At 43.8% G+C, this 14,009-nt stretch overlaps 1 protein-coding gene across 1 annotated transcript in view; it reads right to left on the bottom strand.

Annotated features, from left to right (window-relative positions):
- LOC130431265 (inactive phospholipase D5) overlaps positions 1–14,009 on the bottom strand; it is an 84,354-nt gene continuing 70,345 nt past the window's right edge. Inside the window, exons 5-10 of the mRNA XM_056760197.1 lie at positions 13,459–13,586; positions 12,500–12,697; positions 4,289–4,425; positions 2,225–2,393; positions 397–487; positions 1–248 (exon numbers count right to left, since the gene is read on the bottom strand). Coding sequence (XP_056616175.1) covers positions 1–248; positions 397–487; positions 2,225–2,393; positions 4,289–4,425; positions 12,500–12,697; positions 13,459–13,586 — 971 coding nt within the window. The remainder of the gene's footprint in view (positions 249–396; positions 488–2,224; positions 2,394–4,288; positions 4,426–12,499; positions 12,698–13,458; positions 13,587–14,009) is intronic.

The raw sequence follows: 14,009 nt of genomic DNA, 5'->3' as shown, positions 1-14,009 counted from the left end.
TCATTTCCAAGCCTTGGAGTTTTGGAAAAATGCTGGAGTTGACATGTTGTCCGTGTGCTCTTTGATTGTATTGCTGCATGCTGGGATTTTGTTGGCTTGTAAAGTTTTACTGTACTGGGAATTCCAGTCTCGTTCAAACACAGCTTTCATCATCTCCACTACTGTGGAGTTCGTCTCATTCTGCTGATTGATCACGATCCCAACACCAGCGTTGAAGACAAACTCATTGGCCACCCAGTCAAAATTCCCTGCAAACCCAGAAACATGATGTACAGTAGGAGAGAGAGGCTTTTTTCTAGTCTATAATTTTGTGTTGCACATGTGACATGATCAGATAGTGTGTAATCCTGTAAAAGTCTTGAAATAAAAATAAGCAGATTTGTCTGCTTTACTCACCGAGATAAACAGAGTTATCTGTCACCATGTATCTGTTATGATTAATGCCATACAGGCGTCCGCCGCTCTGCTCACGCTGGATGAAGAATTTCTACATGAGGAATACAATATTGACAGTATTATCACTCAGTAAATATCATTTGAGTGGATTTAATCATTTTGAGTGTCAGTAAAGCAAAATCAATTCACCCAAGCTCAAGATTTCTTAAGTGAGTTAACTTAATTCTGTTGTACTTGTTTAAAGCCCCATTAAACCCATTAAAGTACAGAATTAGTTACAAACTAGCTGGTAGCTACTAAACTTTAGTGTGGATTTCTCCACACAGTGAATATAGTATTACTGATGCATTTCATCACCAAGACATCAATGGCACTTATGCAGTTCGGTTACACAGATGGTAAAAGCAGTAGACTGTGTTTTTAACGTGTTCTGTTCTCTACATCTGTTTTAATGCCAGACAGGAAGGCAAGCTATTCAAGAGACAGAACAATGAATGTAATGTTTCTCACAAATGACTGGTCAGGTGCAGTTGACAGGTAAAACTGGAACACATTTTAAAACACTATATAGTTCATCATTGCTCTGATCACTTAAATAAGCAGATCTCTGCAATAATAGAGAGAAAGTGATAATGGATAAATATAAATGAACGGAAAAAAAATCAAAGACTTCACAGGATGAGCGCGTTAAATCAACATTCAAAACTATTCAAAATCAGAATGTTTTTTCAATATTTAGAAGTGCACTATGTATAGATAAGATGTTTTATTAACAAAGTTCGGGAGGAGCACGTGCAAATAATTAAGCAGCTGCACGGCATTAGCGATCATACAGCCACCCGGCTGCACAGCATTATAAATCACGCAGCTGCCCGGCATTAGCAATCACATCAACCACCCTACCAAACAAGAACGAGCTCTATAAGTTGTAAAACCGCCTTACCTCCTCCACTCATAGATTTTCGCACCATCGCAGACTCCTAACCATCAAAACTCTTTTCTACCCAAAAAAGGGGGGCGAAAGCGCTCGGGGCACGGTCAAGCACAGAGAACAGAGTCCTCGCCCCGAACAAAGGGGGAGCGCTCCGGGGTCGGGAGAGAATGCTGACCCCGGAGCCCTCTCCCCGGACAGCACGCCAAATACGCATACTAAATTCTCAACGTAAACACACTGCCCCCTCTCTTTTTAATTATTTGCTAAGGTGAACTCGTGAATAAGATGACTTTACAGTTTTAAAAGCAAGAGAGTTTTTAAAAAGTTATACATGACAAACGATCTGTGTTCATAATGATGCGTAAAAACGCTGTTGTAGCTGGAAATGTAAATTTTCTTCGCCTTTTCAGTCCCCCAAAATGCCAAACAAACGGCCACAACTTTCATAATGCTCTGAGCATCTCTAACTTGACTGTTTTAAAACACAAACTACATATTTCCTATCCAAACACAGTTCATTGAATTACACATTTTTATAATTGTAATCAAGCAGTAACTTTTTAGTGTGGTTAAAGTGTCATTTTCTGACAAAACACACCTGTCCGCATTTATTTGACTAACCAATAACTGTTTGTCTTGAAAAATATTTTATTCATTCTCTCCTTTGCTTACTGCATCTTTAATCCCATAATAGCATGGCCTTGTAAACTAACAGTACTGTCTTGTGTGTTTACTAAATATATATACTGTATGTTCTCCTACTTGTTAGTCACTTTGGATGAAAGTGTCTGGCAAATGAATAAATGTAATAGCTAACAGGTCAAGAAAGAAAGACTGTGTACAGGACATATGAAAAGCAAAAGAAGTGTATGATTTAGACAGATCCACACTTACCGCTTCCATTGAACAATTGATGGAGTCCATGCATAGAGATTGTAGAGACCATAGAAAGTTAAAGGTCAAAGGGTCTGTCTGCTCCCAACAGCTCACTAACATGCATACTTTAATGTTCTTTTTCAGAATCAACGCTTCCCGGAGCATGTTGTCAATCTGTGCCCAGTACCTGTTAGATGACACAGTAAAGAAATCACTGTTGTGTTACATTACAGTAGGACACCTAGAGTCCAGTTTATGTGGGCCACTTTTCTCCATCTCTTGTGTGCAGGGGTAGAGGTGAAACGCTTGATTGACAGATTGACAGATAGTCAGATTGACAAATTACTAAACCCAAAACAGTAATTTATTCACTTTTAAATTGGCAGCATGCACATTGACTGGTTCAGTTTTATATCTCATCAACATTCTTTAGTTTACACACTCATAGGTTAGCTACATTTTTGGCTAAGAATGAACTTCACATTTATAACGGCGGCAAGATAGATTGGAGAAAGCATTTGCTTTGCAATGGGAACGTGTGAAGCAGGGGAAAGGAGATGGTGGTCTAGTGGGTTAAACCATTGAACTGGTAAATCAAAGGTTGCTGGTTCGATCCCAGCAGCCACCACCAGTGTGTCCTTGAGCAAGACACTTTACTCCTTGTTGCTCCAGGGGGATTGTCCCTGTAATAAGTGCACTGTAAGTCGCTTTGGATAAAAGCGTCTGCCAAATGACTAAATGTAAATGTAAATGTAAAGGTTCAGATGCCGGGGGTGTAGCTGGCAGCTGTGGAGAGCTTGTTACAGTACCCCTGGAAGGCGAGTATGCACTGAAAGGGGGTTAGCCCGATGGAAGCCTGACGGAGGGAGTTATGTGGATACTCAGCCCAGGCAAGGAAACAGTGCCAGGCCTGCTGATGATCATGGCAATAGGATCTCAGGTACATCCCAATATCCTCAATCTTCCACTCAGCTTGGCCATTGGCTTGAGGAAGATAACCAGAGGTGAGACTGACGGTGATGTTGAGGTGGTGGAAGAAAGCCTACCAGACCCAGGAGATAAACTGGGGTGCCCTGTCCAACACAATGTCTACTGGCAAACCGTAGTTGCGAAACTGTCATGATACACCAACAGAGTAGACTCAATTGCAGGTAGAATGATCCAAATCTTTATTTAGCACACGCAACAGGTCACAAACATCCCTATGGCACAGGTACAGTCAGTAGTAAGACCAATAGATTTCACTGCCTTCCGTGAATGAAAGTCCCAGCGATTCCAGAGGGAGGTAGTAGACTGCAAGGCCAACTGGGAAAACCCCGGTGTACGGCAGCGTTAGCTGGAGTAGGGAAGCGCCATCTCTCTAGTGGGGAGATCGGATGTCCAGCCGTAGGAACAGCTTCAAACCCTCGGAGGAGGCAGTGACGCAGACATTACAAGGGCAGGAGTTTGATTGCAGAAAACGGATTAACAGAGCAGCTGACTGATAAGGTGGGCTCTTTCCTCACGAGAAAGGCTGGACTGGTCGATATGCATGGGCTCTGAAGGATTCTGGGTTGTACTGATGGGGGTGCATTGAGGAAATGCAGCGGGTTCAGATGGGGGAACAGCTGTGAGGACGGTTTATATTGGATAAGATTCCCCAATCCTGCCGAGTCATGAATCGCCAGATGGGTTCAAACGGTGGCGTCTAGACCTTGATGAAAGACCGCGATGAGGGGGCCTCATTCCAACCCCAGTTTGCGAAGAGAGTTCGGTACTTGATCGCATATTCCGCAACAGGTGATTGTCCCTGCTGGAATAATTGATCTTGAACCATGAGGAGATTGACTGACTGTCCGGACACTTGTTAAAATTGTTACACTTTTACAGTGTAAAAAATTATTTATTTATACTAAAAGGTGTAGGGGATTGGGGCCTCCAAAATAAATTTAGCCTCCAAATGTTTAGAACCGGTCCTGCTCCCCTGACCGGACATCCCTGGCTGGGACACATTATCTGTAAACAGAAAAATGTTAAACTGCACAAACAACAGAAACACTGTAAATATATTTAGAGTATTCTGCATAGTTTGACAGGACTTACTTGATCTGAGTCCTCTTAAGTATTGGCAGATAGTTGGGTACAGAGATGTAGATGAAGGTCTTGGCGTCTTGAATTACTCTGAAAATGGCCTCAATGTCCTTCATACGTTCTTTAGGACAGAAGACATCTGGGGAACCCTATCACAACCAACAAAGATTAAAAAAATCATCGTGTTTTTATACACAGAACTCTAGAAACAGATCAGCTGAAGTTAATGAAAAGAGTTAATACTAGCTGATAATACTAGCTTATCTGAGCTGATTAACTTAATTTGTTAGTGTATAAATGCTCCCTGCTAAAGAAACCCAAGGGAAACCATCACAGAAGTTCTAATGGTGTTAAGTAAAATACTGCTATAAACCATTGGCTTTATTTCATTAGAACCATTACATAATTCCTTCTTGTATTGTGTTTTAGGCATTCTTCAATAATAATATTGTTAATTGTTAATAATAATGAGTTATATTGCTTTACATCTGCCACATAATATCACCCATCACATACCAGTAAACACCATTATACTGTAGTTCTAAAACCAATACAATTCCCATTAAATCCTTTAAAAGTTTTTGTAACAAAGTTACAAAGTAACAAAGTACGAAGTTACGAAGTAAACGGGAAGAAGGGGTCGGGAACCGGCAAACGTTAAACCAAACTTTTAATAAAATAAACAAACAACAAATGAAAGAAAAATGTCACAAACATAATAAAACATAACATAAAATCCAGGCCTGGACCTGTCGCGTCGTTCCCTCACAGCTCTTGTCCCGGTTTGCTTGCTACAGTTCTATTGTTTTTTCAGCAGAGATCTTTTGTTTTTGTTAGCAGGCCTGTAAAATGATTACAAGATATCTTCTGAATTATTTTACGGGGATAGTGTTTGTGCATGTTTTCTTAGAGATGAAAGAAATTCTGAATTGAGAGTACACAAATACATTTGTGTTGTTATTTTTATGACTGGTTTTGTGGTCCAGGGTCACCAATAAGGTAATAAGTAGGACATGTATAATTGTAGCAATAGCCAACAAAACATTGTTTGGGTCAATTGTATTATCGATTTTTCTTTTATGCCAAAAATCAGTAGGACATTAAGTAGATGAGAAGGCCCAAACGAGAAGGCCGATGAGAGCCTTCTCATTTGGCTCTCATCGGAGGTGGTCGCAATTTCTCACTCCCCGTCCTTGCCCATATCTTCCCTGCTATGTCTCCTGTCTTGTCACGTCTCATCTATTGAGAGACTCTCTGCACTGCCCTCGAAACTTGGAAATTATGGATCTGATCAACCGGTCCCTTACCGCAATTGACACCATTTTCTCGACGAGAAGCAAAGGTTCGGGTGAACCTGAATGCCCTGACGGAACATTCGCAGCTGGCTACACGATGGACGCATGGGAGAGATGGCGGATCGTGTGTCTGGCCGCTCTTTCCGTGGAGGACATTGAAGATATCTACCTTTTCGGAACCATGATAACAGGTATTATGCTGATTGGATTATGCTTTGCCCTGGGTTATCGAAAAATTCTTAAAACGGGAACAGCTGTCCAAAGCCTCACAAGGTTTTGACGGAGGCCGTGGGAAGAGCGGTCAGCACTGAGACTGAGACTATTAATCGCAATATGGATTATATCTTGAAAAAGCTCACGGCTATGGAAAGAAAATGGATGATGCTAGAGACCAAAATGGAGAAAGAGAGTTGCCGTGGAATTGGAATGCGGTTTACTCGCCTCAAGATGAAACAACTGCAATCTTATCTTTTCGGCCCCTCTGAATCAGGATTGGCCTTGGCCGAGGCCGATACCGGAGAAACAACCCTGAAGGGCAATGTGGCGAGACGCTCTTGCGTTCCCTCCCCCATCATACACACACACACACACACACAGACTTTTGGACCTTCCTCATACAGACACACACACAAACACAGACTCTGACCGATTCCAAACCTCATTCGCTTTGACCCGCCAGCTTGGCAAGCGGGTCTGTGTTAAGCGCTGTAATGGCTGCAGGACCGGATGGCTGCTTGCCGGAGCTGGATTACTTACCCTGTTGCAAGTCTTGTCTATGTGTACTGTGTGCTTGTTTTTCTCCCAACCTTCCTCATGTTATGCTGTATTTCCTTCCTGATACATTTCGTTGCATAGTACTTGTACATATGTAATGACAATAAATTGAATCTCAATCTCTCAGATGTTTCATGAAGATATTTAGTTAATTTCCAAGTTAAAATATTTCAAATCTTTAGTATTGTGAGTGGATGAAGCAAAATTGCTAACAAAAAAGGCTGGAACCACGCGTGCTGCGTGCTCTTTGAGAATTAACCACTCAAGTTTGATATCTATGTAACATTTACAATTTCAGCTTTCATATTCTTCTCTACATAACGTCATGACAGCGGAGAGCAAACAGAAAAAGTGAAAACAAACAAGTTTCTTCTTCGTAGCGGCCTGTTCCAGCGCCTCTGATGGACAAAGGCCATTTTCTCAATATTTAGATTTTTTGCACCCTCAGATTCCAGATGTTCAGATAGTTTTAGCTTGGCAAAATATTGACCTATCCCGACACTCTTTACAACAATTAAAAGCATTTCATGTATACATTGGTGTGAACACGTCTTGGCTACGTATGTAACCTCAGTTCCCTGATGGAGGGAACCAGACGTTGTGTCTCGAACATCAGATGGGGTTCGCCCTTGAGAACCAATCAACTCTGACTACTATAGAAAAGGCCAATGAAATTTGGCGAATGAAATTTGCATGCCGGTCTCCGCCCCCAGATGTCCGGTATAAAAGGAAGCCAGTGTGCTGCATTCATTTACCTATTGTTCTGAAGAGCCTGAGAGCCTCTCACGACTGCAGCAGAATACGATACGTGTTGTGGCATAAGGGACACAACGTCTCGTTCCCTCCATCAGGGAACTGAGGTTACATACGTAACCAAGATGTTCCCTTTCTGTCGGTCTGTTGACGTTGTGTCGTGAACGACAGATGGGATTACCTATGGAAAACGCCACAACGCTGTATCGTGTCACAATCTCTAGCGAAGCGACGGTAACAGGCCTGGTCGAAGCTTTCGCGAAACTGGTCATGTGGCCCTAGAAACTTTCCATCAACTGAGTCGTGATGAGTGGCGATAGCGACTACATACACTTTCAGTGTGGAGTGGAAATGTTGGTCTCCAGTCTCGTAAGAAGGACAACACAATCCTGATCGAGCACCTCAATGGGTCTTTCTCGTTGAGAGAGACACCAGGAGGAGAAGAGGCACCGTCTAGAGGATTGTAACTGCCTAGTAGATGGGGCCCTAGCCTGGGTGATGGTCTCTGCTGTAGAGGGGGAGTAGCCACCTCTGGATCTTCTCATCCCGTCTAGAGACCAGACATGGGTGTTCCAGAGGTCTGATCTGGGATGCCAGAACGTGTCCTTCCCTTGAGAGAGCAGGTCCTCTGTCAGGGGAATGGTTCAGGGGGAGTTGCTGTCCAGAGCATCAACTCTGAAGCTAAGTGTGGTTATACCAGTGCAGTGTAACCAATAACACTTGGTGCTCGCTCCTCTTCCCCGACCTTGGCTCCTGGGGGGGGGGAGGTGTGCTTCCGCCCGTCCCGCGGTCAGCTGTGCGCCAGGGCATCTGTGCCGAGGGGGGCCTCGGTCAGGGAGTACCAAAGCGGACAATGGGTGATGTCGCCAGAGGCAAAGAGGTCTATCTGTGCCTGTCCGAACAGCACCCAAATGAGCTGGACCGGGGGTGGAGTCGCCACTCTCCGCAAGGCGTCACCACGACGTGCCTCGTAACCTGCCCGAAGGGATGCCCGCCCGGAGTAAGGTCATGGAAGACCAAGGGGTTATGGTGTGCCATGCTATCCTTGGAACTCGACTTTGTAGCCAGTGTTGAAGCGGTCTAATGTGCATCAATCCGAGGGGTATTACCCCCGCAGAGAACTCCATGTGTCCCAGGAGCCTCTGAAATTGTTTCAGGGGGACCGCCGACTGCCTGAAGTATTCCAGGCAGTTCAACACTGACTGGGCGCGTACTGTGTACAGTTGCGCCGTCATGGTGACAGAGATTAGTTCCATACCGAGAAAGAGGATGCTCTGCCCTGGGGAGAGTTTGCTCTTTTCTCGGTTGACCTGAAATCCCAATCGATCTAGATGCCGGAGCACCAGGTCCCTTTGTGTACACAACAGATCTCGCGAGTGTGCAAATATAAGCCAGTCATCGAGATAGTTTAGTTCCCCCACACCTTCCTCCCTAAGGGAGATAGGGCGGCTTCCACAATCTTCGTGAAGACCGTGGGGACAGGGACAGACCGAAAGGGAGAACAGGTTGATCGCCCCGAAACCAATTCTGACACCTGATAGATGTCTGGATGCACCTCTGCGTGAGCATCCTGAACGGCAGCTTGTGAAGGTGCTTTGTTCAGGGTACGCAGACCTATGGGGCGCGACCCGACTTTTTTCTTGGGAACGATGAAGTTGCGGGCTGTAACCCACTGAACATCTTGGTTTTGTGGGACGAACTCGATGCCTGTTTCGCCAGAAGTGTGGTGACCTCTACCCGAAGTACGGAGGCGTACCTGCCTCTGACAGAGGGAGAGAGGATGCCCCGAAACTTGGGAGAGTCTCTGGCGAAATGGATCGAGTAACCAAGACGGACCGTCCTCATTAGCCACCGAACCAGTGTGGGCAGTTCTCGAGCTCCCAGGGACTGTGACAGGGTGACCAAGGGGACGGTCTGCTTCATCATTCCCACGGGGGGTGGTTCGTCGGCTGGCGGAGCTAACCATATGTCGCGGGGATCACCGGAGGGAAGGTTGGCTCCACCTTTTGCCTTCCAGGCGGGACAGCTGCACACACTGTCAGTTTGAGAGTGGTGCCAGCTGTCGTGTGTGTACAACCCTACACCTCGCCAGGGCGTGAGGTCGGGTTGCCGGGCACAGTCCAGTGGAGTGTGCGATCGGCTGCAAGTACACCTGGGGAGAATGGAAAAACTGAGTAAGTGGGCGCCAGGCCCTGAAAAGGGTCCGGCTTTAGTGAAGAGGCAGGAGCCGTCCCGTATCGACCGAACAGAGCCGTGGGTGTGAAGGTAGGGCCCCACGTTGTTCTCCCTGTCAGTGTCCCTTCTCGTGAGAAGGTTGCTGATGTGGTGGAGTTCTCTCGATCTCTGCTTCCGGGTTGCCGCCTGTGGGGGAACAGGAACTGGAGCCGATGTTGAAGGGGTCTTGGGCTGCCCGGAAGCAGACGTCACGTGGGATCTCGGGGGCCTCTAGGCGGCCGAGTCGTAGCGCGGTAAAATGTGGCTAATAGCCACTGTCTGCTTCTTCACAGTCAAAAACTGCTGAGTGCAGTCCTCGACGGTGTTACAACCCACCCTGCGAGACGGGTGCATCAAGAAAGCGGACTTTCTCGGGTCACTCTTCTGCGCAAGGTAGAGCCGGGGGTGTCTCTCCTGGACCACTACCGTGGACATCGCCCGACCCAGGGCCCGTGCCGCCACCTTGGTCGCCCGTAGAGCGCTGTCAGTGGCGGCACGGAGATCCTGCATTATACCCGGGTCGGCCTTACCCTCTTGGAGCTCTCTCAACGCCTTGGCCTGGCGGATCTGCAGGATGGCCAAGGCGTAGAGAGAGGAGGCAGCCTGGGCAGCGCAAGCCTTCGACACCAGTGATGCCGAAGTCCTACATGCTTTGGACGGTAGGCGTGGCCGATTCCCACACGTGGCAGCCGTCTGCGGCACAGGTGCACCGCAGCCGCACGTTTAACCAGGGGGATCTCGACGTAACCTTTGGCTGCCCCACCATCAAGGGAAGTGAGGGAGCTGGAGCTGGTTTGACTGGAGCGGCCGTGAGTGGAGCACTCCAAGCTTCACACAGCTCCTCATGCAGCTCCGGGAAAAAACGGCAACCGGGGTGGGCGCGGTTGTGGGCAAGATGTGTCAACGAACGCTGCTTCAGAGTAAAAGACCAAGGCTTTTCCGCCCTGACGGCCTGCACCCCAGCAGCATCGGAGCGGATCTTCTGTCTGACAACATCTCAAAGACGCTACGCACCGTTTGACTAGTAAGTCAAACCTTTAACCATAGTCTGTGTTCCTCTCACTCAACTCTTAAAAATGTTACTGCTTCCAAATGCATATAGACTGTCTCTGTCCCATAATAATCAAACAAAGTAGTAATTTCGGGAAAAGTCAGAGAAAAAACCTTATCGTGATTAAACCTGAAGACAATATAATTAATGAGCAAAACCAACGCCTAAAGTTCGGGCTACTTAATATTAGATCACTAAATCCAAAGGCAGTTATTGTAAATTAAATGTTTACAGACAGCAGTTTGGATATACTCTGCCTTACAGAAACATGGCTTAAACCAAATGACTATTTCGGTCTAAATTAGTCTTTTCCACCAAGCTACGGTTACATGCATGAGCCTCGTCCGGTTGGTCGAGGTGGTGGTGTCGCAACAATCATTAGAGAACAGAGCATATATTTAAATCATTTGAAGTAATTGTGTTGAACACAATTGTTCCAAACAAAAGTAAAAAACCAGTGCTTTCTCTTACATTTGCTACTGTGTATATCAGGAAATTAATGTAGGGCCCGGGGAGTCTAGAGTTCGCAGACGTATTTGACCTATTGGTTAACGTTGATTAAGTACTGATTGTCGGAGATTTTAATATCCACATAGATAGTGCTAATTATGCATTAGCAGTGGCATTTAAAGAGCTACTACATCAATAGACCTACTCATCGACATAATCATACACTAGACTACTCGAGCCTGGTTTCTCCCAAGTTTTTTTTTTCTCCATTAATCAATCATTGGAGTTTGGGTTCCTCGCCACAGCAGGGCAGTGTTGGCCTGCTCACCGGGAGACTACATCTATTTATTAATATTAGATAAAATTTATTAGAATGATCTTGCTTGTTCTATAAACACCATGCACTGTGCTGTGTTTTACCTTTCTGTGTTTTTCTGTTTTTCTTATTTGATACTGTAAAGCTGCTTTGGAACAATGCACATTGTGAAAAGCGCTATATAAATAAATTTAATTAATCTATGTAGATATTATACCTCAAAGCGACGATTTTACTGATCACCATCTTATAACATGTACACTGCGCACTGCAGAATTCAGTCGTATATCTCGTTATCGGGATAGACGACTCGGGATATATGTTCATTTAGTTTGAACTGATTCTCTGAAGGCTATAAAGAGAAATGAGAGTTCAGTCAATGGAGTAAGAGGACAACGTGATATGATCCCTTTCCTCACACATCCAAATTAAGCTTAATTTAATATAAGCTCAATTATAACATGCTGTGTGTTTGTGGTTTATTATTTAAAAAAGTATGATTGCAGGAAATCATGAAGCCATTGTGACTGTGAAAAACACAGCAGACGCCACATAGGCCGACAAGTATTAATGGTGAAATTGTTACTACTTTGTTTTCGTGTATTCAGACAGACCCTGGTATTCTTCATTTTCGAGTGGTTGCTCCTTAATTTCTGCTAGAGGTCCTAACACTTTGAAGTTGGGTGCACAAGTGCTTGTATAAAAGTCAATTTTGGATCCTAGTTTAAGTAATCGGCTTATATTTTATTTAGCGCAAATACTCAACAAACATGAGTCATTGCCACAGCATATATGATTATCAGACTAATGGATGACAATCTAAACAAGACACAGACTGGTATCAGGACACATACAGTTCATATAGTGTTTTTTATTTCTGTAAGACTGGCCTTCTGTTTTGAAAACCGTTGTGAAGCATTGTTTTGTGTAAAGTCTTTGACGTTTTTTTACGTAAGATTTGTGTACTTTTTTGAGAAATGTCCAGGATGCAAAATTATTTTCTTACAGTTTTAATGTTAATAAAAAAATGTTGTCGACTGTTCCTATTTACAAAAGTAAATCAATGCCATTTAAAGTTATAAAGGTATCACTATTAATTTCTTATTTTAATGCTAACTGAACTATACAGATTTAAATATGTACATATAAACCCACATTATCGGTCCCTCTGTTTAAATTGTGGCCCCACTTGTGACCCTCAGTGTAAAAATCTTAGAATCGCCCCTGAAAACACTTAAACAATAAACCATCAGTACACTAAAGCAATTAAAGAAGGATTTTTTCTACTAACATATCTTTCCTCTAAATATTTTTTTTTCCTCTAAATAAAAGCATTTCATTTATGTTGATTTAATAAAATAGTTACTCACAGAAATGTATGCTTTTGCATTGATGTCATTCAGGAACAGCTGGAGACTCTTGTCTTTGTTATACAGTGCAGTCAGTTTCTTGGACCATATCGATGGCACAAACTCCTTGTATTGCAGTTGCCTGTAGAGGGTGAATATTCTGTGCAGATCCATCACCAGACAGCTACAGTTATAAATGATGAGCCCAAACTCCTTCATCTGTTTAAAAAAGTAAATCTCACTTCCAGCCCAATGATGAAATTAAGACTGGAATGACGCGTCGTCGCAACTGATTATGTTAATGGATGCGATGTGATCTGGCAACACATTGAAAAAGGTATAATTGACTTTTTATTTACAATTTCCAAACCAACAGTGTTGGCGATATGTAGATTCTTTATAAAAACTTTTCACACAATACCAGAATACAGGTTGTGTTATATGATTAATGGGTTGAAGTTGTACAGCATTCTGATTTACGTGATGCCACTTGTACCACATCTGACACGAAAAAGTATATTGTAGCTTGCCATGTATCGCCATCGTGGCTGGTGTGGGCAAAAATAACATGGAAAATATAACCTTTCAAGTGTGTGAAAATAATTAAATCAAAGTGTCGACAAGTTGTCCCAGATAAACACGTAAGAACATTGCACATCTTTCTTGTGTTTATGTTTCTTTTGCCATGTTGACTTTTATTTTGTCTTTATATAAGTGTTTTTATCTTAGCTCTTGTGAATGTAAGCCCTTGCCCTTGACTCCAGTCTTTCTTTGTTATTAGGGGGCTATGTGCTCATTCTTGTGTTCTGGTTTAATAAACCACATACTAATCTAGATTTTTTACAAATATCTATGAAACATATGACATGCTATCGTTTAGGCTAGTCATAAAACATGTTGGCACTAGATTATGACATGCACAGCTGTTGCAACAATCAAACTATTGCTGTTTAATCGATCCAAAGAGAGTTTCTCTGTACCGTAGAGAATGATCTCCAGTCCATGGCAGCACTTCCAATGTACATGTGCTTTCTGTCCACTACCCAGAATGAAGAGTTCATCTGACCTTTGGTGAGCACTGTCATATTCACAAAGTGGACTTCAGCACCTGAAAGAACACAGTCAGGATAAGGGTTAGCTCAACAGAAAGACTTTAAATCACAGTGTACACTGAGGGAGGCACGGTGGACTAAATTGATCAAAAATCTTCTGCCCTTATATTGTTTATATGGGCACATATCTGTGTCTGTTGTTTTATCCCTGTTATGATTCTAATGTCCTTGCTCTAGCTGAACACTTGTGTTGAGTATTGAACTGTAAATTAATACCAGTAACTTTGTATTGGCACCTAATGTATTATGGCTCCTGTATGAACTATCGCTTATTGCTCCTAAACTCTTTGTAAGTCGCTTTGGATAAAAGCGTCTGCTTAGTGACTAAATGTAAATGTTAATGTACCCTCTCTTATCTCTGCATCTGACTCCGGTGTTTTGCATCACCCCGAGCGGGCCTCGAACCGACAATCGGTCCT

The sequence above is a fragment of the Triplophysa dalaica genome, chromosome 11, assembly GCF_015846415.1.
Source record: "Triplophysa dalaica isolate WHDGS20190420 chromosome 11, ASM1584641v1, whole genome shotgun sequence".
In the NCBI taxonomy this organism is placed as follows: domain Eukaryota; kingdom Metazoa; phylum Chordata; class Actinopteri; order Cypriniformes; family Nemacheilidae; genus Triplophysa; species Triplophysa dalaica.
This window is presented reverse-complemented; position numbering and strand designations above follow the sequence as displayed.